Source organism: Solanum dulcamara, chromosome 9 (assembly GCF_947179165.1).
Source record: "Solanum dulcamara chromosome 9, daSolDulc1.2, whole genome shotgun sequence".
Taxonomy (NCBI): Eukaryota; Viridiplantae; Streptophyta; class Magnoliopsida; order Solanales; family Solanaceae; genus Solanum; species Solanum dulcamara.
In genome coordinates, this window is record NC_077245.1 from 2,353,189 (window position 1) to 2,377,921 (window position 24,733).

The 24,733-nt window shown below is 32.3% G+C and overlaps 2 protein-coding genes and 1 pseudogene across 3 annotated transcripts; 1 reads left to right on the top strand and 2 right to left on the bottom strand.

The window, feature by feature from the left end:
- Positions 1-1,048: 1,048 nt before the first annotated feature.
- LOC129902368 (RNA cytidine acetyltransferase 2-like) lies at positions 1,049-6,302 on the bottom strand (annotated as a pseudogene).
- Positions 6,303-8,328: 2,026 nt separating this feature from the next.
- On the bottom strand, positions 8,329-13,569 carry LOC129904199 (inositol-pentakisphosphate 2-kinase-like). 2 transcript variants are annotated; one of them, XM_055979740.1, is made up of 8 exons: positions 13,495-13,569; positions 13,291-13,401; positions 11,863-12,066; positions 11,266-11,410; positions 10,613-10,653; positions 10,360-10,470; positions 9,548-10,150; positions 8,329-8,738 (listed from the first exon to the last, which is right to left on the bottom strand). In XM_055979740.1, the coding sequence occupies exons 2-8, from the start codon at positions 13,390-13,392 to the stop codon at positions 8,610-8,612; spliced, it is 1,335 nt and encodes a 444-aa protein (XP_055835715.1). In that variant the 5' UTR covers positions 13,393-13,401; positions 13,495-13,569; the 3' UTR covers positions 8,329-8,609. The 2 variants fall into 2 exon arrangements, with proteins under 2 accessions (XP_055835715.1, XP_055835714.1); XM_055979739.1 differs by having other exon boundaries at positions 11,263-11,410.
- Positions 13,570-17,896: 4,327 nt separating this feature from the next.
- Positions 17,897-23,878, top strand: LOC129904201 (probable jasmonic acid carboxyl methyltransferase 2). The gene is made up of 4 exons (XM_055979741.1): positions 17,897-18,113; positions 19,332-19,739; positions 21,237-21,512; positions 23,243-23,878. Exons 1-4 carry the CDS (start codon positions 18,039-18,041, stop codon positions 23,615-23,617), a joined length of 1,134 nt encoding a protein of 377 aa, XP_055835716.1. The 5' UTR covers positions 17,897-18,038; the 3' UTR covers positions 23,618-23,878.
- Positions 23,879-24,733: the final 855 nt, after the last annotated feature.

A 24,733-nucleotide genomic window follows, 5' to 3' on the forward strand; every position in this document is an offset into this window, starting at 1 on the left:
ACTATAGCAAACTGCTGATATAGTTCTGGGTCCAACAAACCCTCCAACGACTTGGCTTTCATCTCATCCTACATATAATCTTAGGTAAGTAGAGATCTTCATCCACAGATATAGAATGTGGTTCCATCTTAATCTAAAAACAAGCAAGAAAAGTGAATGTTCAGCAAAGACAAATTAAATAGACAGAAGATAAGCAGTTACAGTGCCTCAATTGCTCTATTGATTAAAACTAAATTGTTCATATTTTGAGGCAAACTTAACTAACACAACTACTCAACAAGTGTTGGAATATTTCTTATGTCGACTAATTGACCACACAGCATTATGATGCATGCAGATAATGTTCGCTTTTTAATGTTCAATTATTTCAACTGCTCTTGGCATAGGACGTATGCGAGAGTGAAATACAACTCATCTACTTAACACTGTAATCCGGGATACGATTGAGTCAATTTCTTTTGCTGTTAGATTATTTCGGTATTTACAAAGCCTATTCATGACTTTCATGAACAAGGACAATATCTGCTGCCTACGTGAGAGTCTAATATAACTCATCTACTTACCGTTTTAAGACGAGATACGGTTGAGTCAATATCTTTTGATGTTAGATTATTTAGGTATTTGTAAAGCCTCTGTATGACTTTCATGAACAAGGGCAATATCTGCCGCTTTTTCAAATCCATTTCTCCCTGTAAAATAGGAATTAAAGAGAGTAAACTCAGAGCACTGGAGTTCATTGAATGAAAGTAGGATTTTGGATGCAGAGGATAACTATCGGCCTTCACAAAAAGGAGAAGGATCGGCCTGACAGTGTAGAATAAATATAAAAGTGTTATAATTCAAGTTTTGATGCATCAACAAACCATGGGACCTGATTGGCGGACCTGGCCTCATGATCGATGTGTGTCACATACCAAATGGGAGCCAGCTGTAAAAGCTGCCACCACCTGCTGTGGTTGGTGGGCAAATCAGAAGAGACTACAAACCATGGGACCTGATAGAGGGACCTGGTCCATCTGTAAAAGCTGCCACCACCTGCTGTGGTTGGTGGGCAGCAGCTGAAGGACAGAGACGTCCAGCCAATAAGAAGGTACTAGGTTGTTTCTTCCATATGCTAAATACTATCTTTAGGACATGAAATAAATCAGTTCCACACATCACATTTACAAGGCAAAAGGAAAAAGGAGAGTGTGCTCAAAAGAAAGAATACTTTCTCAACGCAGCAAGGGACCTAATCAACCTAAGTTTGAAGAATAGTGTTTTAGATTGCTGCTTTGTTGTAATGTTGTGTCTTATGTTCTAACATTGTAAGATCAGTTCCTATGCTATAAAGAAATATTGATCATCTTTCCTTGTACCAGTTTTGCATCGAGTTCATAGCTAGAGTTAGCTTTGAAAGGTGTGTTTGAAGTCTATGTCAACTAGAGGTAGTTGGTATAGTGGGCAATAGAGTTATTGCTTAGTTTCCGAGTCATGGCTAGAATTAGCTTGATCGGAGTATTCAAAGTCTATGTCAACCAGAGTTAGTTGGGATAGTGGGCAATAGAGGTATTGCTTAGGCTCAAAATCTTGCAATAGAGGTATTGCAAGCCAAGGGATGGAGAGGGTTAGTGTCTACTTACAATAGGTTGTAATAGATTAATTTGCTCTTGCATCTCAGTGAAGAATGGTTGGTGAAATCTTGTTGGACAGGTCGTGGTTTTTCCTCCTTGAGCAAGGAGGTTTTCCACGTAAACATTGTGTGCCATTTTACCTTCTGCACTTAACTTGAGCATTCTGTTTATTGATTGTGTCAAGGGAGCTGGTCCCCTGACTCGTGTGGTGGACTCATACAAGCCAACAACTAGCAAGCCTGCAAACCTCTATTTCGTGGAAGTCCTTCTGCTGCAGGCCACAGCAAAGCAAAATGGAAGCCTGGACATATGAAAGTGAAACTGGCAAATGCTCCAAAAAATACATCTTTGCAAGTTCTTGAGCAACATCTCGAATCTATGAAAAAGCAGCTCATGCAAATAATTAACATGAAAATATGAAAAAAAAAAAGAAAAGAAAGAAGATGTTATGTCCACACTCAAAATATTGGGCACTTTAGAAGGTTTTTTTGTGGCCACATCTTTTATCCCTTCAGTTCATTCCCCTGTTTTAGTATTATTGGGCCTTTCTAATTCTATGCACCGGATAACATGCCCCTTTGTTATCTCCAATCTTTTTCTTTTTTTATAACCGTGGTGTCTGGATTAGCTTGCGCAAACCTCGACTAATTCCACGGATATCTGCCACCTCCCAAAAGCAATAGGTACCATGGAACTCTATCAACCAAGGCTAGGACATATGAAAAGAAATCACCTAGTTTTTTTTGCCTCCGCACTGAGATTTGAACCTGAAACCTCATGGTTCTCAATCGACCTCATTACCGACAAGGTCACACCTTGGGAGCTATCTCCAATCTTCAGAGTTTAGATATCAAATGTCTAGTTATTGGATTTTCTTCCCATGTATTAAATTAGACCCTTATAACTGAAGATCTAGACACAACAGAAAAGAAGAGGACAATCATGCACCTGCTAGTAAGTTATTTTTATTTATTTTTTTGATAACAAGGAAACTCGCAGCTGCTACCCTCAAAGGTGCAAACATGGTAAACCCCTGCTCTGTGCAACAGTTTGCAAATCACACAAAAGAGATAAACCGTACTATGCAAGCTCAGTGCGACGAGCTCGACCCAGAAGACGAACCCCCTGTTGTCGCAGGCCTTGGTTTCGAACTTGAGACCTCCATTATGGAAGTCCCAAGCCAAACTACCTTAGCCGCCCCAAAGGGCACCTTCTAGTAAAGTACAAAGAAATATAACAGACATATTTCTTTTTGGTTCAGAATTTTCTTGTTGCTAAAAGTAATATGTACCAAATGAGTTACCTAAAACTGAATTCCAGTTGATTAATGATGCTTCAAATTGGAGAGATGCACAACTTTAAGCTCTTTTTGATGTTTCAAGTTGTTCAGGCATGTTTACCACAATGTTTTTCTACTTAATCACAAGCTCCATATGATTGTAGATAATGAAACATACATCTCAATACCACCAGAGAGTCTTCTATCACTACTTGATATAGCATCATCACTAACTGAGATCTAACCAGGAGTGAAGTCTCAAGGATGTTTAGTAGAGCCCCTTGTCCTCAGGTCCACTCCCAAGGATCCCCCCCCCCCCCCGTCCTCGGACAATCAGGTTATTTGAGTGACACAAAGTACTCAGTTTTTTTTCTATAATATGACTGTTGGCATAGGACTTCCACCGACTTAACCATTTTGACAAGTAAAAACTGTATTAAGAGAGATCTTGCTTCACTACTTAATATAACATATTCCCTTATTAATCAACTTATATCTTACCAAGGGATAGTCAATTGGGTTATTTGAGTTATCTTCAAGCCTCTTCATCTCAGGAGGTGGCAGAATCAACTTCAGGAAGATTAAGGATTCATTTGAAGCAGAAGCAGGGTCCTGCTTGACAAAGTTGATCTTTGGATCAAAGACACTGCAGGATTATAGCCATCATAAGCTTATGTAAAGAGACGTACATATTAACTAATTACCAAAATATTCAATTTTACCTCATAGCAAGCTTGTAGTTCATCTTCTGGTAGGTTTAACTGAACAGTTTGACTAACGTTCGCTTGTATTCTGAGAATGTTATAGACAGCATCAAGATATCGAAATAGGAATAGAAGACAATAGCTAGAATTTATGAGAATAAAAAGAAAAGAAGTAATAGAATAAACATTAGCTACTACAAGATCTGCAGCTACTTAGATTGACAGGAAGCGGATAGAAAGTAAGGGAGATAATAAAGTGAGGGAGTGACATATGAAACTTGTATCTCTGTTTTCTCCAAAATTTGAATGGAGTGAAGAGGACCTTTTTGACCTCCTTAGCGAAATTTTTCAAAATTCCAGAGGTTGCTTGTAATAAGTCACTACTCTCTTAACAATGTTAAAAAAACCAAGGAACATATATTAGGAATCATAAAATTTGTGTTCCTTTTTATCATGGCAAAAGATTCTCTCATCTCCCTTAAATTTTCGATTAGAACAAAAGCAACTGATCACCTTGGTAGTATGGACCATAAAAGCCCCACTCATCTGACCCAACAGCTTCAACATCATCATTTTTCAATGCCTTCAAGACCATGCATGTGTATTCGCCAGTTACGCTGTTCTGATTCTCCAATCACATGTTTGATCACAATTAGTCCTCAATAGCAAACATCTAAAGAGAATTTCAGGAACAAAAGGACTATGAGGCTTACCGGGGCATCGCCTATGAAAAATGGAGCAAACTTATGTTTTCTCCAAAAGCGGAAGAGATCCAAGGTAGGTCCAAATGAGACCCCAAGGTAATGGAGCCTTTCAGGTCATCTTTCACTTAACGGGGCAAGCAAAGGAGGAAGATTTGTTCGTGGTGTCACATTTTCTTCGACCAAAGAGAACTGAATGGAAGGTAGTTTGAATTCAAGAACAAGAAAAAAGCTAATTCCAGATAGAACTTTTCCTAGATTGTTAAACCATTTCACTTGCCATATTACAGAAAATGGTCAATCAGAAGGACTTAACATAATATAGCATGCACTACAAAGTCCTATGCAGACAAACAACATTAATATGATGGAAAGACAGATTCAATGAGGAATAGTATTATGATTTAACACTGTTAATTTGAAGTATTTTTGGCAGTTCTCGAACACCCAAATAATAACAGGAAAAAACATAACCTAAGGTATGAGTTGTAAAGTTAGATCAAATAAGAATACCTCCTGTGTAGCTTTAGTTACAATGACTTGAGGAGTTTCCAGAGCATCTTCTGTCTCTACTTCAGATAATTGGGTCAACCAACCTTCAAAGTACCTATTAATAGTAAATGAACTTATTGTGCCTCAAAAAATCTATGTAGGCAAGATATGAAATAACCTACTATGTGGACGATGAATAGAAGGGAAAAAAAAGAATGGAGAAGAACTGGCTTTTAATTTTATGAATTTTACTAACCTACTTCATGGTTGTAGCAGGTTCCTAAAATACTCATCCAACACATTAAACAATAATAATGAGAGGGCTTGTCACCTAAATTTAAATCCAAGAGTTTTTATCCACTCTATTTTTTCTCCTTCTCTCTGTCGTCCATTGTGAAACCAAAGCAACATCAGGTGCTCGGGGTTGTTCCTCTTAGCAGTGTTTTCAGCATGTATTAAGACTGTCATTAACATGGTGTATACTGAATTAGGTGATGCTTGTTTTGATAAATATTACGTAGATATATTTGGATTGAAACTGGTGTATTTGGAAAGTTTCTCAAAGGAAAGGGTTGCTAACACACTACCTACATAAGTGTAGTAGCTAGCCTAATATTCACTTAAAATGTCCTCACTATATTATCCTTTCATTAGATAAATTAAATCAAACACTTCCTCCTCTATTCTTCTCTTATACCCCGCCTGTCTTTTTCTTTCTCTACCCTTGTGAATTCCGGCAAGCTCCAATATGGTTTCAGTTCAAGTCTCTCTATTCCCACGTTAGAGCTCATAACAATTAAGAACCACAAATTCAGAGATCATTTTGGTCCCAAATGATAAACATTGAAAGATGAATGCCACCCATTTTACAATAAATTAAAGTAAATTCTGTGAAGAAAAATTTGAGAAAATCAGAAAAAAAAAACAAAATGGGGGAGAAATGATGGGTAAATGCGCTTGCTTTCAGTGCAAACGTATGAATTAAAAGGATGGGATTACTTAGAATTGTCGCATCATTCACCAAAGGATTAAAGTGTGTAATAATGGCAAGAACTCTCTTTCTGTTTTGCTTCTCTGAGGAAATTGAAGTGATTACCATTTTAACTTCATAGTCCCTTTAACATGCATTTTTTTTTCCTTTATAAAGCTTTTCATGGAATTATTTTGATTAATTGCCCAACAAAAAACTATTCTTGATGATTACCCAACAAAGAGATCACTCTTTTATTTAGAATGATAACAGTGCTTAGTGCTGGTTAAAGACAGAACTGCATATATAATATATATGTTTTATATGCAGCACTAGCATATATAACAAACAACGGCCTATGGAGTAGCTTAATCTTTGGAAAATTATAGAAAGCAAATGTGATCGAAAGCAACTGTCAAATCATATGAAAACCAGAAGATGCGAAAATTGTTGTGAAATTTGAAGCTACCTGGTTAGGAGTTCAACGGCAGCAGAACCATAACCCATCTGCAACACCACAGTGAGACATACATGGTTAGACATGCTGATAAAGTAAGGAAATAAACTGATGGAAAGTTATCAAAAAACGTCCTTCCATGTCTGCTTTTAAACTCAAACCTCCACTGTCTTAATATTTTGAACTTTTTTTAATGAGATGGCTTAAGATGACAAGACCTCTGTCATATTCCAAATGTATCTGTTTGCAGCTTTAATTATTAGTGCTAAATTATGTATCGCAATCTCCCCTTAAATTCTCTTTATACTACAAAATTAGTGTAAAACCTTCGCTTATTTCTTTAACAAAATCTTCTTTCTCGCATGGATAGAAAAATCAACTAAAAATGACTACGAGTTCAGTGGAGGACTGACAAGTACTTCTGATTGGTCAGCTATAAGCATTTTGTTGAATATTGCCTACTTAAGATTTTCGTTCAAGTACTATTATTATACTGTAATCTATTCTTTAGGGTGTAACTTCATGGCTCGATTGATGATGCACTTGATAAAATGGCAGGGATACTTTTATTAGAATATTGCATTTATTATTTTGTGTTAGCAACAAAATATTTAAAAGATAAATATTTATATTACAAAATCCTAATAAGTTTTATTAGTTGAACACCATTTTATGTTGCCTTGATACACAAAATGTAAAACTTTGTAATAGAGTCCTGATTTTGAAGGGTACATATCTTGTATTTGGAATTGTTAGCGAAAACGTGAAAAAAAGAAAGAAAAACAATAATATTTAACGTGGTTCGGATCAGAATGATCCTATGTCCATCAGAGAACATCTGTCTTTATATTAACAAAGAAAGGGCATAGATTCTCAAATACATCTAAGAGAATTGCTCTCTCAACTCTCTACTCTTCTAATGTATTTTGTTACGAGTTTATGGATGATTTCGACAATGAAGAATGACCATCCTTTTATAGGTGGTCAAACTTGGGCTCCAAGCATAAAATAAGAAAAGATACAGATTTTTTGTAACTCATAAAATATAATTAGATGTTGAGAAGGAAGCTGAGAACACATGCTATTTAAGTAGAGAATGTAAATAGATGGAGATTTTTTGTAACTCATAAAATATAATTAGATGTAGTAAATATGATAGAATTTCTTTTAATTATATTAAACAAATTGATTTATAAAAAAATGAAGGAAAAAATTCAAAAAATGAGAAAAAAGATAAATAGTTTTCTAACTCATATAGAGGTGTTACATCACTTGTCTATATCTAACTTTATTATATATATAGATTGCAGTATTGTTACCTCGTCTACATTTAACTTTATTATATATATAGATTGCGGTACTGTTTGTGATATAACTTCTGTCACTGCTTTCTCTCCAGGATAATAACTTGGGCTAATGGAAAAAACCACCATTTTGATAAAATAATAAGATAATATATTTTCAGAAGACCTCTTTATAAATATATGGTCCCATTAATATCATAAATTAATAATTCTATAAAAGTACAAATATATCTAAGACAATTTAGTGAAATATGATTTTATTGTATTTTATTAAAATTTAAATCTAGTTGAAACTCATCTCTAACTTTTCTTATTGCATCCAAAAGTTTCGGTGTTGTTTTCTCAAATTGCACCATTAAATTGTGAAGAGTTTTAGATGCGATAAGTGCTTCCTTACGCATAACTGATTCCAAAAATATTGTATCATCTTAAACTTGATCATCAACATTGTTTTTTTCGATGGTATCCACTATTTCTTCTAATATCTAGACCTCTGAACATGTATTATTTTCACCCGGATAATCCGACTGATTATTGACGTCTATTTTATTGCGATAACTGAGATCATTAATCATGACTTCAAGTTCATGAATGACGTTTTCACTCTTTAAATAAATAAATATTAATTTATCGATCAAATAATGCATCTACAAAATAATAATATTTCATGGTTTTACGCAATTATATTAATTTATAATTTAGTTTACGTACTCTAGTTCTCTATCTTGTACTGATAAGTGAAAAACATTAACACGTGCCAGGAGAATCACAATTAGCCACAAAATAACGGTTATGTTATGTGATCATGGAGAGAGAGCTAAGGAATTTGAAATAACAGTGTCACAGAAAATGTGCAGATTAGCAAAGTTGCATAAATCCCACAAGAGAAATGTGCACAAACACATGTTACAGATGGTATAATTGACAAGAGAAAGATGCATACAAGCTAGTCTTTGTTTTATTTCTTGATATAGCTTGCCTGAGCCTTCTTTTCTTTTCTTCACGATTTTCTGGACTCAGCTACATTAATGGTTTTTCAATTGATTACCAGAAAACTATCTCCAATGTCAAGCTCCAACAGCGGTTTCATCATTCAATGTGGCTAAGCTGCTGCGTGGATTTTACCATCTGAGCATAGCAGCCGACTATCTGTTGGTCTAACTTGTAGTAGTACTCCATCCTCTCCAAAGGTTTCAAATCCAGGTCAATGAAATATGCCTATTGATGGGCAGCAAACAAAAAGCTATAAGTAAGTTTTAAAAAGGGAGCCAAAGAAATCATTTTGGGAATAAAGTAGACAGCAATATAATACAACATATTGAAAAACAATTGTGCCACAGGGTAGAAGATGAGGAGAATAGCTGGACAAAATACATCTTGAAATAATATCCAAAATCGCTTTTCAAAAATACGGGTGAAGAAGAAGAAGACTGTCCCATTCAAGAAAATATATAACTGGAGAATTGACAGAGGCATTGACTATCATCTGAATGCTCCACAATCTACTAAGTATCGAAAAAAGAAACAGATACTGTATGACTATTAAATTAAACTTCATTTGGTTGTTAAAATTATGTAGTGACTTGTAACCCAGGTGTAAAGGCGTCTTAGTTGTAAGGTGCACTATATTTCATTAATTGGCAATTGCAGTTTTTTCATCACCTTGTCCACGTAAATGTTATGTGTTTATTTTTATATTTCTGCATTAGTTCGGATCTTAACTGTGCTTTGCACTTTAAGTTCCACCAAAGTCAGATGTTTTTCTATGCATTTCAGCTTTGAAAACAAGTATGACAACAGACTATATAACAATTTGAAAAACAAATTAGACAAATCAACTGAGGTGTGCACACAACAATTTGCAGGCAAAACAAGTTTACTGCTGCCATAAGTTCACACGTCTTATTTTACATAGGATAAAATACTACTTTAATAAAAAGGAGGTTAGAAAGAGAGATTTTTCATGGTGCAAGATGTTATTCAAGAATACAAAAGGAGTTGGGGAAAAGGGGAAAAAAGAATAATACCTTATAATCGAAACTTTGGTTGGTTGATCCTAAGGAAACCATGCTATATGGAGATTCCAGACTCCCATCCTCTCGAGGTCTAAAACTAATCATCATGCTCAGGTCCTTTGCAGTTGCAGCAATCAAGTAATTCCTCACAATCTTCAAGCTTTCGTCCTTCGAGATTGAATGCAAAGAATTGTATCTTTTTGACAATTGATCTTCAGCTGATCGTTTATTACATACCGTGCAAGGCTGGGAAATGACATTGTAATATGCATGAATTGCACCTTCAATGTCAGCATTGTCTAACTTCTGGACTTCAAGAACCTTATTTAGCAGTCCTGAACCAAAAATGGTCTTGGAAATGAGATCTAAAAAGCATTGAGTTCGCCGGCCATCTACAGCTTGGATTACACACTTGAGTGCATTTTCAAATGTTTCACCAACTTCGCAGCTTGTAGCGTCTGCATTACCACCTAAACCCCCTAATATGAGAGAACCATTCAGGAAAACACGGAAATTGTTCTGTGGGGTCTTAAAAAGGCCCTTTATTGCTTTGTGTACTCTATCACTGGATCCAGAAAACAAATCCAATGGATCATATGCACTTATCTCTGATATCTGATACAGCAGAAGCAACCCAAAGAAAATAAGAAAAGGAAAAAATGATTAAGAAAAAAGAAAAAGATCTAACATAAGCAGAAAGCTAATAACTGTACATCATGAAAAGTAAACACTACTTTAACTTGACAGGGGAAAAGGGGGAAGATTATCAAGTCCATGATGCAACTGAATTAAGAAATCCACCAGACAGATCAAGAATGAATTACCTTTCCTTGGTGCAATTTTAAAGCCTGATGCATCCTGAAACGAGTTACACTCCTTTTAATACTGTTTTCTGATGCAATAAATTCCGAAAGAGGAAGAAATCCGCATTTAGGCTGGCTTCAGCAAAAGAAATAGAGACACTAATAAGAAAATTGTACTAAATAAACATAGAATCGTATATAAGAAAAGATTAAAATGAAACAGCATGAATATGAAATTAAAGAAGAAAAACGAAATAAAGCTATGGAAAAGTACCTTTATTTCTACAGATATACAGAAGTCCCTTTTAAGTGCATCTGAACAGGATTAACAAATGCAAAATCAAAATCCATAAGGAGATTTTGTGCTATGCCAATCAGAAGGCAAAACCATATAAAGTGATTTTCCTTGTTTCTTTTTGTCAACAAATGAACCAAAACTGCAGTCAGCCTTGTTGATAAGTGGCATACTTAGAATAGCTGTAATGTATCTAGACAAGCAGTCATCAAACATTAGACTGTTTTTACTCTCATACACAGGGAGTTAATACCAGAGATATATCCAATATCTTAAAAAAGAGGTATAATGTGTAGGCTAATGCCTCAATTGCCAATTAGAAATAATGGACATGAGACATTTATCATTGTTGTTCACCCTTTATATTTTGGATCTCAATATTATCATTAGCTTGATATTAAACTAGTCAAGCAATATAAATATAAAACAGAGGTATAATGCGGAGGTTAATGCCTCAATTGCCTATAAGAAATACCGGACATGAGACATTTATCATTGTTATTCACCCTATATATTTTGGATCTCATTATCATCATTAGCTTGATATTAAAACTAGTCTAGCAATATAAATATACACGTTAAAACCTTGCTAAGAAGCAAGGGACAAAAAGGATTAGAAAAACTATCACCACGCAGGAAAAGCGAATGATCAGATATCAGCAGTACAGAATCACACAGGGGGTTGATCATAGCAGCATCAACACGCCAAGAAGGACGCTGACATAGAACATTGTTATCAACTGTTTCCAGAAATTCTCGGGTCACAGGGATGTGAATCTGTCAAAATGGAAGAAAAACGATGGCAGTATTAACAATTTTGTTTCCATGTTGACAGCTGACCATATGCCAGGAACAACACAAATTGGCAATTTTTCATACTTAAATCTTGAGGCCTATAGTTTAGCATAAGTTAATCAATTAAGTTTTATCCCAACAAGCAACCAATGAACAAAAATAAGTCTCCTACAGAAGATTAACTGCATAAGAAATGTCCTAGGATATAAGGGTGAAACGTTAGGTTACATAAAACTGGTAATAATTTAGAACTTCTTGATGACGTAATGCCTAATTATTATTACTAGTCCGCGTAGATCAAAGGTGTCCAGAAAGGGACAACAAGTAAATTATTTATCTCCATTTACAGAGAAGAAAAGATGATTTTACACAAACCAGATCTAATACGAAACAATTAAAAAAAATAGGTGGTATGTACAAGGCTAGCGACATACCCCTGCATCAACGTTCTTTGAACCCAACAGCGAGCACATCACATGCTGCACAAAATAGTATTCAGCCATTTCTTTTGTAGGAGCTGATACCAGCTCTTTAAATTCTTTCCATATGAGGCATTCCAACTCGGTTAGACCTGGATGACCATTCTCGCGTTGAGATCCATTCCTTGGTACCTTCTGTACCCGCAACACTTTCCCAACCTAAATAAAACACAGGAGAAGAGGACGGTATTGAGATATCAAAGAAAACAAATACTTTCTTTTGAACAAGTAATAATACTCCCTCCGTTTCAATTTGTTTGTCTTACTTTCCTTTTTAGTCCGTTACAAAAAAACTGTCTTTTTCCTTTTTTGGCAACTCTTTAATTCTAATTTTCCATATGATATGTTCAAGACCACAAGATTAAAGGACATTTTGATACATTTAACATATCTTTAGTTTAAGACTGCAAGATTCAAAATTCTTCGTTACTTTCTTAAACTCCGTGACATATTTTGCCAAGCCAAAACCAAACAAACAAATTGAAACGGAGGGAGTAGCATGTTTTCCAGATCAGATCTCCCTTTCTTCTGGTAGCATTTGAAGGCAAGAAAAGTTGGTCTCATTCCTCATCTGGTTACTCTTCCTATGCTATTGTTGAGGTCAATAATTTGTTAAAGAAACAGTTAATTCCAAGGAGGAATACAATGAAATTTAGCAATAGTGCACTCTTTTAGTAGGATCTTATTGTTTAATTACTTGGCCAACTTGAGAGCCAAAAAGTCTACTACTCTTATTAGACACTCCACCATTAACTTCTTTAAGTCTGAAACAACATCTTCATGAAATGAAGTACCCCCAGTGAGTCAGATCATTCTGCCGCTTATGGAAGGCAATTTTTATTTTTATTTTAAATTTAATCTTTTAATTTTTATTTTCTAAAAGGAAAAAAGTACGCTATCTCATTTTCTGGTTCCAAGGGATCTAGCTAAGTGGTTAAGGCATGAGAGAAACAATCTGAATTGATCAGGAATACACTGAAAACGCGATAGAACAACAAACCCAATACAGTCCCACAAATGTGATCCAGGGAGGTTTGATATGCACAGACCTTACCCCTAACTCTTACCTTTCGGACACACCCTCAGCTCAAAAATAAAAAAAGAAGCAAAAAACACAACATTTACAAACACATAAGCAGTAACAATAGCAATAAAAGTGCCCATCCATTGTTTCAAAAACCTAGATACTTTTTTATTTAAGACTAGGTACTTCCCTTTAAAAAAAAAGATGAAATTCCATATTCTTACACCCTAGAATCTTCTCTGTTCACGGAAATTGCTTACATTCTTTTACAAAACTAAGTTAATTTCAATTCGTTTCACAATTCACCAAAGACAAATTACAACTGTTGAGAATATAAGTAAGAAAGATAAACATCATACAAAATCAGGATGTTCTCCACTATAAGCAAGTACTAGATTCACAGCTCCTTCTCCTCTATAACACCATTCCCGAGCATCATTCGCTTGCAAAACCATCGCCATCTGCTAATTCTAGAATAACAACAACAAATCACTCAATTTGTTAGTATAATTACCGATTCAGTGAGTAAGTAATCAACTTAAAAGTAAAAATCGCCATTAAACCTGAGTTACTCGCAGCTCTCTCAGTTGTCACGTCGAGTTGGGCTTCGATGCGCTACAGTTTAGCCTATGTTATTTATATCTTGGAATCCGAACCTTTGTGGGTCCAACCCAAACTTATTATTAGTTTAATTGATTTTTATTTCTTCAATAATTGAAAACACTTCTTAATTATTAATTTATTCTCAAATTATTGACTTCATTAAAAGCACTTATTTACTTGATTAACTGAAATTAAAGAATCTTAGTTATTCTTATAGGATAGAAATTAGCGTAATAACTACATTATGATTGAAATTAAAAATAGTCTCATGAAATTTCTCGAATCAATTATAGAATATGAGAATTTCACGATATAGACTTTCGTAAAGGTATAAGAAAAAATGATAAGTAAACAACACTATTTCAAAAGTAATTAGCGTGGACATACAAATAGTAGGAAACATGTTGGTAGAATCATATGCTAAAGAAATATATTTCCTTTTTCTTTTCAACTTATGTCATGGCTATGGACCATCCAATTTGCAACTGTTTTAGAAGACAAGAAGCATAAGGCCGTATAAAAATATCGTAGTTATAAGTAAGTATTGGGCCGGCTAGTATTCACTTCAACTTGTATGGATCACCCACCAATTATACGAGGGAAACTTACATAAATATACAATATTAAGAAAATATTTACCATCTATAGCAATAAAAAAAAATTCAGTGAACACTTATAATATATTTATAATACAATTTTAATACATATTGCAGAGAACTATTTATAAAATATATATAATACAAGTTTTATAGATGGATAATACATTTATCACATACTTTAATAGACTTATAATACATTATGTCGGTTTCTTACTACACAAACATAATATATATTTTAAAACACTTATAATACATTTATATTGTATGCATAATTCACTTTTAATACAAGTGTAGATTTATCATAGTATTGCTATATATTGCTATTAATGGTAATAAATAAAAAATATCATTAAAATCAGTAATTAATTTTTAAAAAGCACTCAATCAAGTAATTTTTCCATTATACAAGTCTTTGTAAAGCATCAATCCAAAATTTATTTTGGGGGATCTTTCATACATATCGTTTTTGCAATTATAAAACGATTCCCCCCTTAAAAATATAGCAAGATACATTGTATTCGTGTGCATGTGATATTTAATTCTAATTGAAATCACGCAAATACAGAATATGATATTGTGCCTGTATGTTTATTTGCTCTCAAAGCAGAATCTGCATGTATATGTATATATATGAAGACATCAATTATATGTATGAGAGCAGCACACCTAAAACTATATATTATATGCATATCGTAAATATATTTTGTATATCTTATTTAAAAATACATAATGTCATTTTTGTAATTTTTTAAAGGAAAAATTACTTGAGTGAAACCTTTTTAATAAATAATTACTAATTTTAGTGATACTTTTTATTTATTATCATTTATAACAATACATAACAATATTATGATAAATCTGCACTATGTATTGTAAGTGTTTTTAAAATATATTTACTTTGTAAGAAATTGACACAATGTATTATAAGTGTATTAAAATATGTGATAAATATATTATTCATTAATAAAATTTGTATTATACGTGTTTTATAAATTATTCTCTGTAATATGTATTAAAACTGTATTATGAGTGTTTACTGAAAATAAAAATATTATTACTAAAAATAATTAATAATTTCTTAATATAGTATATCTACGTAACTTTCCCTTTTTTAAAATACCACTACAAAAAATATTAAGAGGACTAAAACCGTTACATTAGAGAATTTAAGTTCAAAGAAAGCCCAAACAAAAAGAATTGGAATACTATCAATCCATCATAAAGTCAACCTAAAGCTACATGAAAGAAAGAAAAATGTGATTTATACCTCTTCATCGAATATATTGGCTTATTGAAAAGTAATTCTTTTCGAATGTTGTAAATACAACTTGGATGTGATGTGTCTTTCAACCTGTGGTTCTTAACTCATCCTTTATCCTAAGAAATTTAATGCATAGTAAATGTATATGTAATATATCATGATATATATTGGAATCAACTTGAGAATATATTATATCTCAAAAATGTAAATGAAAATTTTTAATGAACATACTTATTGATTGGGAGATATGAAACTTCAATCCCAATGTGAAACACATTGTTGAAATAGTTTTATTGTTAAATCAGAAGTGATTTAACATGACATGAGAATATAATTTTAGCATAAAGTACCTTGAATTGAATAGTTTTTTCATTGACTTATAGAATTTTATTTCATATTATGGAGTGTTAATAAGAGTTGGATCCTTTTCACCAAAAGAGAAAATTCATTTACATGAGAATATTTTATATCTAATGAAATGAAGTATCTTTTTTCTTTAGCAAATCCGCTAGTAAGGTGCCAACAGCGAGGTTTTTATTTATAAATCTTTTTTTTTTAAAAAAAAGAAGGACCTCAAAGATAAAAGTACAAATAAAGGGGACTAGGCTTTATTAAAGAAAGAGCTAGAAAAAATTAGATATTCTATAATCATCATAATTCATAGAATTTATAATACACTTTATGATGATATCACAAATAAAAATGCTCAAGTAATACAAAAATATAAAAATTAAAAATAAAATTAAGTTATCAACCAAAGACTTCATGAATTTATTGGATCTTATTGTTGTTTAGTGGAATTAAGTGTCAAAATTCCAATTAGGTATAAATTTTGTGTTTCCTTATTAGTAGAAGACTCATTTTTAAATTACTCTTGATAGTTTGTTTCTTTATTGGACTTGGAATGTCGTGAGCTGTGAAGATTTTGAAAAAGTACCAGCAAAAGTTACGCATACACAACAACATAATAATTACGTGTAAGTCTTAAATATTTTGAAATCGTCTATATGAATTTTACTTTATTCATTTAAATTCATATCATATCATTATATTAAATAAAATAAAAGTAAAAATTAAATTATATATATAACAAAAATAATAATATTAAAAGTTTTTTTAACACGTCTAAAACCTATCCTTAATGAATAGTTATCACCTATATAGATATTTTTCTTCCACTGTGGAGTACTCTCCATTGCGATATATCTTTAGCTGAGTGAATTTTATTTTGAATGTATGGTATTTGCACCTTTTGAAAAATGTGGTCATTTTTAATCTTATCTAAAATAGTATAATATCATATTTTAGTATCCACATTTTTTCAACACTCATCTTATGAATATTTTGCACTTTAACATCCTAACATTCATTACCATATAACATTGTCGATCTTATGATTGTTCAATAGAACTTACCTTATACCTTGCATATATGACATTTTATCATATGGTTCTTCTATATCAGTATATACAATGGGAAGATCTTTCTTCTTTCGTAAAAGTTACACAAAATAAAACATGTGTAAATGTGACGTTAGAGTTGCACAAAGGAAAATATTTGGATAATATCGATCTCTAAAATTCATTAAATATATTGGTCAATAAATCAAATTCTTATTTTCTTCAAATGTGGTAAATGTTTTGATCATGCGATGTATCCTCCAAAATTTTCACCCGATATATGATATTTTTGTTGGGATTCGATTAAATACGAATTCGTATATGACATATATAGCTCATTTTTAAAAGCAATGTTTCTAATAATTTTCTTTTTATTCTCGAAAACTCAAATCAATAACCTTTGATTAATAATAGAATAATCTCGAGAGATATGAGACTTGAAATCTAATGGGAAACACGTTGTTCAAATAACCTTGTCCTTAAAGAATTTTAACAACCTGAGGCACCCAGGAATATGGAGTGTCAAAAAAGACTTGGTTATCCTTAAAAGTTCCAATATTGCATCTCTATTATTTCTACATCTTTATATTGATAACACTGACTTTTATTTTATAAAAAATTGACTGATAATTCTGTTTCTTTTTTGTTGGTGTGAAAAAGATTGTCATTTTACAAAAAAATATATATGCATTCAGTGTCATGACGAAAACAAAGTTTTCACTTGAGGGTTCGTCATAAATGCAAGGGGCAACTCGGCCCACAAAAATCCTGGACCATGCTCTCCTTGTAATTCTGGCCACGTTTTAAACTTTTTTTTTTTAAATGCCGCGGAGAAATTTGCAGTTCGTCATTCTTTAAACGTGCATCAGATAACACTACTTTTAGTTATATAATAACTCATAAATTATATAAAATTTATAAATCATACTTGACTAGTCTGATGTGACGAGTTCTAGTGAGTGTTAATAGAGGAAATTATCAGCTATATAATTGTTATTTAGCTATATAATTTATCAGCCGCTAATTTTTAAAAGTTGAACGGAGGGGTTTAGTTTGGGGGGGGGGGGGGTAAAAGGACCACGAGGGATAATATCTAGTCTCACATTTAGGAGCAGGAAGTAGCCTTGGTGAAGTCTATAAATAAGCAAGTATAATTTCAATTCTCTTCATCACTGCAAACTCTTTGGAAAAAACAAAGAGAGAGAGAGAGAGAGGAGAGAAAGAAATACTATATAATTATAAAGATGGAAGTGATGCAAGTACTTCATATGAACAATGGAGAAGGAGAAACTAGCTATGCTAAAAACTCCAATATTCAGGTTACAGTTCTTATATATCCTCATCACTAAAACAATTGTTGAAATATATATATTTATTTTCTTCATCATTTCCATTCATTTAGTTCACGTATCAATTATTTATTTATTTTGAGCAAACATAATATTTTTTTTTCTTAATAAATCTTTGCATGCATGAGTGTGGTCAATTGAAAATTACATTAAGCCTCTCTAAGGGAAAAAAGATGAATTTAACCCCAATTATTTCAAGAGTGGAATTGAGTAACCCCTGCCAGCTTGGCCTACTTTCTAAGCTACTAATATTAATATTAGTATACTATTCTTTTTATCTCTAAAGTTTCAAGATTGTCTTGAAAGTTGAAACTTCATTAGATTATCTAAGAAAGTCGAGCCAATTAATTAACAACTATATATATATAACAATACAAAAATCCATCGAGAAAAAAGCTTAGAAATCTATTTATTTTTCTCCAATAACCGAATACTTTTGACCGACTTAGACTGTCCGTCCAAAAAATGGCGTTGAGGAAAAATCATTCTAATTCGTTGATTTTTGTTTTCATTTTTTTAATAGATAACCGATAGATCTTAAGAAGATCGGTGGATTTTCATCGTTTTTTTTCACCCAAAAATTATAAAAAAGTTTTTTTTTTAACAAAAGCAGAGAAGCTCCGAATTTGAAGTACAAAATTGCAGTTGAAAAGCATAAATAAAAGGGCAGTCCGGTGCACTAAAGCTCCCGCTATGCGCAGGGTCCGAGGAAGGGCTCGACCACAAGGGTCTATTGTACGCAACCTTACCTTATATTTCTGCCAAAGGCTGTTTTCAAGGCTTGAACTCGTGACCTCGTGGTCACATGACAACAACTTTACCAGTTTCTCCAATGCTCCCCTTCTTGAAAAGCATCAATAAAAATGATGAAAACATTTTATCAATGAACATTTATGATTGAGTGGTATATAAATTTGTCCAAAATCATAGAAAATGCCTATGTTTGATTCCTAGATACATTTTTTAATATTTCTGAAAATTTACACAGTCCATTGGTTTCAAAAAACCGATTGGCTCCTCGAGTTTAACCGATGAATTTTCCTAATTAATAGAATGATCTCGTCCGTCCCTTTTGACCCTGGATTTTGACTCATTTGGTTTTAGTGTAAAAACTAGAGTATATTGTGGAGATAGACTGATCACTTAGTACATTATGTTATTGAAAATGTTACATATTTGATTTTGTAGAGGAAGATAATATCAGCGACGAATTCAAGACTTAACGAAGCAATTTTAAAGATTATGTGCAACAAGAAGAAAAATGTACCGGAGAGCATTGGGGTTGCAGATTTGGGTTGTTCCTCTGGACCGAACACATTGATGGTGGTCTCTGAGATTATAGATATCATAGATGAAACGTCTCGAAAAACGGGCATCTCCTTCCCGGAGTTGAGAATTTCTCTTAATGATCTTCCGGGCAATGATTTCAATGACATATTTAGATCATTGCCAGCATTCTTTAACAAAGTTAAAAAAGAGAAAGGTGCAGAAAATTGCTATGTTGTTGGAGTTCCTGGTTCATTTTATGGAAGGCTTTTCCCTAAAAAGAGCATGCATTTTGTTCACTCTTCTTCCAGTATACATTGGCTCTCTCAGGTCAGTGTCACCAATTTATATGTGATACTATTTTTATCGATCGGATTGACTCTCTCAGATTATGTGACACTATTATTATTATCTGATTGATTCTTGCAAGTCAGTGTAACCAACTTACATGTGATACTATTATTATTTGATTGGTTCTGACCAATTTATGTGGCACTAATATTATCTTGTTAGTCAACATATTTTTCCATTTATATAATTTTCTTAAACATTTTAAATAATTAACTATCATGATTCATAATACAGAATCATACTTCCTTTATGTAATTTTCAAATATGTTTATTCAAAGGGAAAACTTGAAGAATCTATCGAAAATTTAAGTAATTTAACCCCGTGTTCTAGCTTTTGCCATCCAAGAGCTAATTTACTCTACCTACGTCAAATAATTTCGAAATTTTTAGTTAACAAGGGTGTGTTTGGTAGAAGGAAAATGTTTTCTACGAAAATGAGTTCATAAAAAATGTTTTCTTGAAAAACAAGTGAGTTTCTTATTTATTTTCTAATATTTGGTAATTAAGCAAGAAATATTCTCTCAGGGGCATTTATATGTTATCTATCAAAACACAGTGAACGCCCGATGAGATTGGGGTGAGGGAGAGGGGAGACAATAAACTTGTAATATCATTTATGTAACTTGTTTTGGCTACTTTCATTAAAAATGTTATTTTAAGAAACTTGTTTTCTACAAAAATGTTTCCCAACCATTGGCAAATTGGAAAACAGAAAATGTTTGCCTCCCTACCAGACACACCCAAAAGTATCCACTTATTTAATTTTCGAAGACAAAATTAAAATTATGGGCAGATAATTGACCATCAATTATCAGATTAGATATAAGACAGAGATTGTTAACTACTAATTTGTTAAGGTCTGCTCTTGATTGAAAAGTTGTCTCTAATGTATTATTTAATGCTTTCATATGAAGTTTAAAACAACTATGATTAGCCCCACAAAATTAAAGGAATTGACTACATTAGATAGCTAAACTACCACTGATGGAACCAGTCACCCAATATATCTCATTTATTTTCTATCTTTTACGTTACCAAAAATGTGAAACACGATATTTAAAATTTTCTCTTGGATAAAATTAAGATGATACAAAAAGAAGTTTCCTTTTGGACCATAGTACATAGAGCTATTGTTTAACTAGTACAAATAATTATGGGGTGATTTGTTACGTGCCAAAAGTTCTTCGCGCCTAGTCAAACACTAAAACAAATAATTTTAAAAGTATTGTATCATACATATAGAGTTTATATTCAATGCACTAAAGGTGTAAATAAATTAAAATATTATACAATCAAATCACTTGAAAGATTAGTATCATAAACATTTCTATCTAATAAACATTTATTAGTTACCGTGCTAAAATATATTAAATTAGATGGTTAATGTAAAAGTTCATTATACTGTCAGTTTATATAATCTAAATTCTTTGCTATTTGAGTTCCTTTTATTATACACTTTCAAAAATCCAACTGCAGGTTCCACTTGGTTTGGGTACTAATGCAAGGTCATCCCTAAACAAAGGGAAATTATACATATCACATACTAGTCCAAGTGATGTAATCAGTGCATATGTGTCACAATTCCAGAACGACTTCTCCACATTTCTCCGATCACGTTCGCCGGAGATAGTCCCCGGCGGGGGAATGTTGTTGTCACTAATGGGGAGGAGCTCTATTGATCCCACCATTGAAGATGGTTGCTATTATCAATGGGAGCTTCTTGCACATGCACTCTCTACTTTGGTCTCCAAGGTTAATTACTTTCTTGAACTTAGCTTAAAACGAAAAAAAATAATTAGTATACTGGACTAATAAAAGGGAATAAAGGTAAGTCGAAAGATTTAATATGATCATCTTAATCGACTTTTTTTGAGAATTCAAATTAGTGTCGAATTTGGTCTGACATTTGTTAGTATTCTGTATTGTAAAACATTGAAACAGTAACAATAATTTCTGAAAATAAAAGACAAAAACTGAAAATAAGAACAATATCTGAAAAATTATGTAAGAACAAAAATCAGCCCACTGAATGCACAGTGTGTCCTTAAGGAAATTATCCCCCTCAACGTATCCGGGGTTTTTGGAATCTTTTCTTCCATGATAGAACAATTTACTCACCAAAAATAGCGGTACAGCAAATTAAGGTGACTGCGAACCACTCAAGGCAGTATATCACACGATTTTTTTTAAGAAGTGCAGAAAAGAAGAAGAAGAAGATTATCAAAAAAAATTCGTAAGGAACAATTCTGAAGATCAATAGAAATATATAGCCTGTTTACAACTTTTCAGAAAAGGTTGCAATCTTTCGGAAATGGGTCAGGTCACGGGTTAGGATTTTCAATTAATTAATTAATTAAATAATAATTAATTACAATTAAAGGAGATTTGGTCCAAAAAGGATATCAATCAAATCATTTGACCGAAGCCGAGCCGAGCGACGACAACGACGGCGCGAGGGGAGATCCACCCTTAAAAGTGCTTCTACTTTTAAGTAGGAGACCTTTTCTTTCCACAACCTATGTGGGACAAATGCTTATTTCATAAAGCAAGAGGGAACTACTCATTTTTCCCTCCACTTCTTTTTTCCTCCATTTCTCATTCAACCTATCAATTAAACCCAATAATCCCCCACATGAATGGGGAATAACTATAAGATAAAGGAATGCATGGATAAGTGTGATATACAAGTGAAGATTAATTGCATCTGGATAAGTAGGTTTTCCTTTGAACTTTCCATAGTGAACTTATATAGGATATACTGGATCAATCGGTAGATGCGATATCTTTGAACCGTCGAACTTTGTTGTATAACTAGACAACATAAGTCACACAATTAACCCTCCACTTCTTTTTTCCTCCATTTTCCATTCAACCTATCAATTAAACCCAACAACATTTGCTAGGAGTCTTATAGTTTAATTTTGTGGAGATGTATATATGCCCGTAAAAAAATTAGAAAACTTATTATTTTTACCTGGTTATAAATTGAGATGAACTTGAGTAGAGCGATATGAACAATGAAAAAATTATAAGCATGTGTGTGCATATATAATTGTTGCACATATCAAAGTATTGTATCGCATGCGAAATTTAGTTTTATAATTTTTTATAACTGTTATTTTATATGTATGATCATTTTCACTAAAGATCGACAAAATTCAAAGATAATGGATAGAGTTTTGGTAACTCACCTCATCTCATACTATTCTAGATAACAAGATTTGAATATACATGTATATATGCACATGTTTACAAGTCTAGTTATGTAGAATTGAATGAAAATGAGATTAGATAAGCTACAACACCCTATATATCCATTATCTTGAATTCTACTGACAAAGATAACATATAGTTAGAAATTTTAAAAAAGAACATTAATTAAGTCGGATATATATATCTTTCATCCCCAGAAGAGTATTAAATGTTTGCTTGGGGACCAATTTAATGAATATTTATTCATAAAACAACTTTTATTAATGCAGGGCCTAGTAAAAGAGGAGAAAATAGACTCCTTTAATGCACCATACTATGCACCATGCCCTGGGGAATTGGAAATTGCTGTAGAAAAACAAGGCTCATTTATGATTAATTGTATCGAGGCTTTTGAGATTGAGTGGGACACTAGCATTTCTTCGAATTCATCACATCAATGTGAAGACGAAAAAATGTTATTATCAAGTGGTCAACAATTTGCTAAAACAATTAGGGCTGTGGTTGAATCAATGGTGGAAAATCATTTTGGAAATGGTATTATGGATGATTTGTTTAGTGTTTATAGTGATCTTGTGGATGATTACATTTACAAGAAGAGAGCTGTCTATGTCAATTTGGTTGTTTCTCTCACACGCAAGGACTGATTTTATGTTCACATTAATTAGTAGACCAAACAAAGGGATCTATATGAACTCCACATGTTAATAAGTGTTTGGATTAGTACCATCTCCGGATCCAACACATAACGGGAGCTTAAGTACATCGTATAGTTTTTTTTTTTAGTTGAATCAATAAGAATCAACTACTTATTGTAAACATTGTGTTTTAATTAATCAAATCATGTTGGTATTATAGAATGTTTTGAAATGTTAACACTAACAATATAATGATATATTTTAAATTTATTTATTTTTAGTGGGCTTACTTATTTACTTATTTAAGCTCAAGAGAATCCAATTTTTTTGGGAAACTTACACAAATATGTTATAATAAGAAAATATTTATCATTTATAGTAATAACATTTTTTTACTGTGTATTTCAGTTTTAATATATATTATCGAAAATAATTTATAAAATATATATAATACAAGTTTTATTCATAAATAATACATTTATCACACACTTTAATACACTTTTAATATATTATGTCAATTTCTTACTAATCAAGCATAATATATTTTAAAACACTTATAATATATATATATTGCATGTATAATTTACTTTTAATATATAATAGATTTATCATAATATTGATATAAATGATAATAAATAAAAAAATATTACTAAAATCAATAATTATTTATTAAAAAGTATTCACTATAGTAATGTTTTAAGTAACGCTTAATCTATCATAAGGTTTAAGTAACGCTTGATGAAAGACAAAATGTGGATTATATACCCTTTCATCAAATATACTGGCTGATTGAAAAGTCAAATTAATTTGATATTCTTTATTATATTTGGATGTGACGTGTCTTCCAACTTGTGGTTCTTAATTAACTCATCTTTTTACCCGAGATATTTGATACGCAAATAACGTATGGTACATAATATTTTAATCGAATTTGAGAATATATTATCTCGAAAATGAAAACAAGAATTTAAATGAAACACATTGTTGGAACTTGGAATAATTAACCTAATTTTTAAGCAAAAGGAGTGATTTAACATGACATAAGAATATAATTTTTGTATTAAGTACCTTGGAATATTGTTTTTTTCATGGACTAACAAAACTTGATTTCATGCAACGGATGTC

Bases quoted from the DNA above. Each gene is read 5' to 3' on its own strand.
- LOC129904199 (XM_055979739.1), bottom strand. From the start codon at position 13,392: ATGGCGATGGTTTTGCAAGCGAATGATGCTCGGGAATGGTGTTATAGA. The intron at 12,067-13,290 runs GTATGATGTTTA...TGTTTTATTTAG, and splicing joins GTGGAGAACATCCTGATTTT to GTTGGGAAAGTGTTGCGGGT. The intron at 11,411-11,862 runs GTATGTCGCTAG...CCATTTTGACAG, and splicing joins CAAAGAACGTTGATGCAGGG to ATTCACATCCCTGTGACCCG.
- LOC129904201 (XM_055979741.1), top strand. From the start codon at position 18,039: ATGGAAGTGATGCAAGTACTTCATATGAACAATGGAGAAGGAGAAACT. The intron at 19,740-21,236 runs GTCAGTGTCACC...ATCCAACTGCAG, and splicing joins GTATACATTGGCTCTCTCAG to GTTCCACTTGGTTTGGGTAC. The intron at 21,513-23,242 runs GTTAATTACTTT...TTATTAATGCAG, and splicing joins TCTCTACTTTGGTCTCCAAG to GGCCTAGTAAAAGAGGAGAA.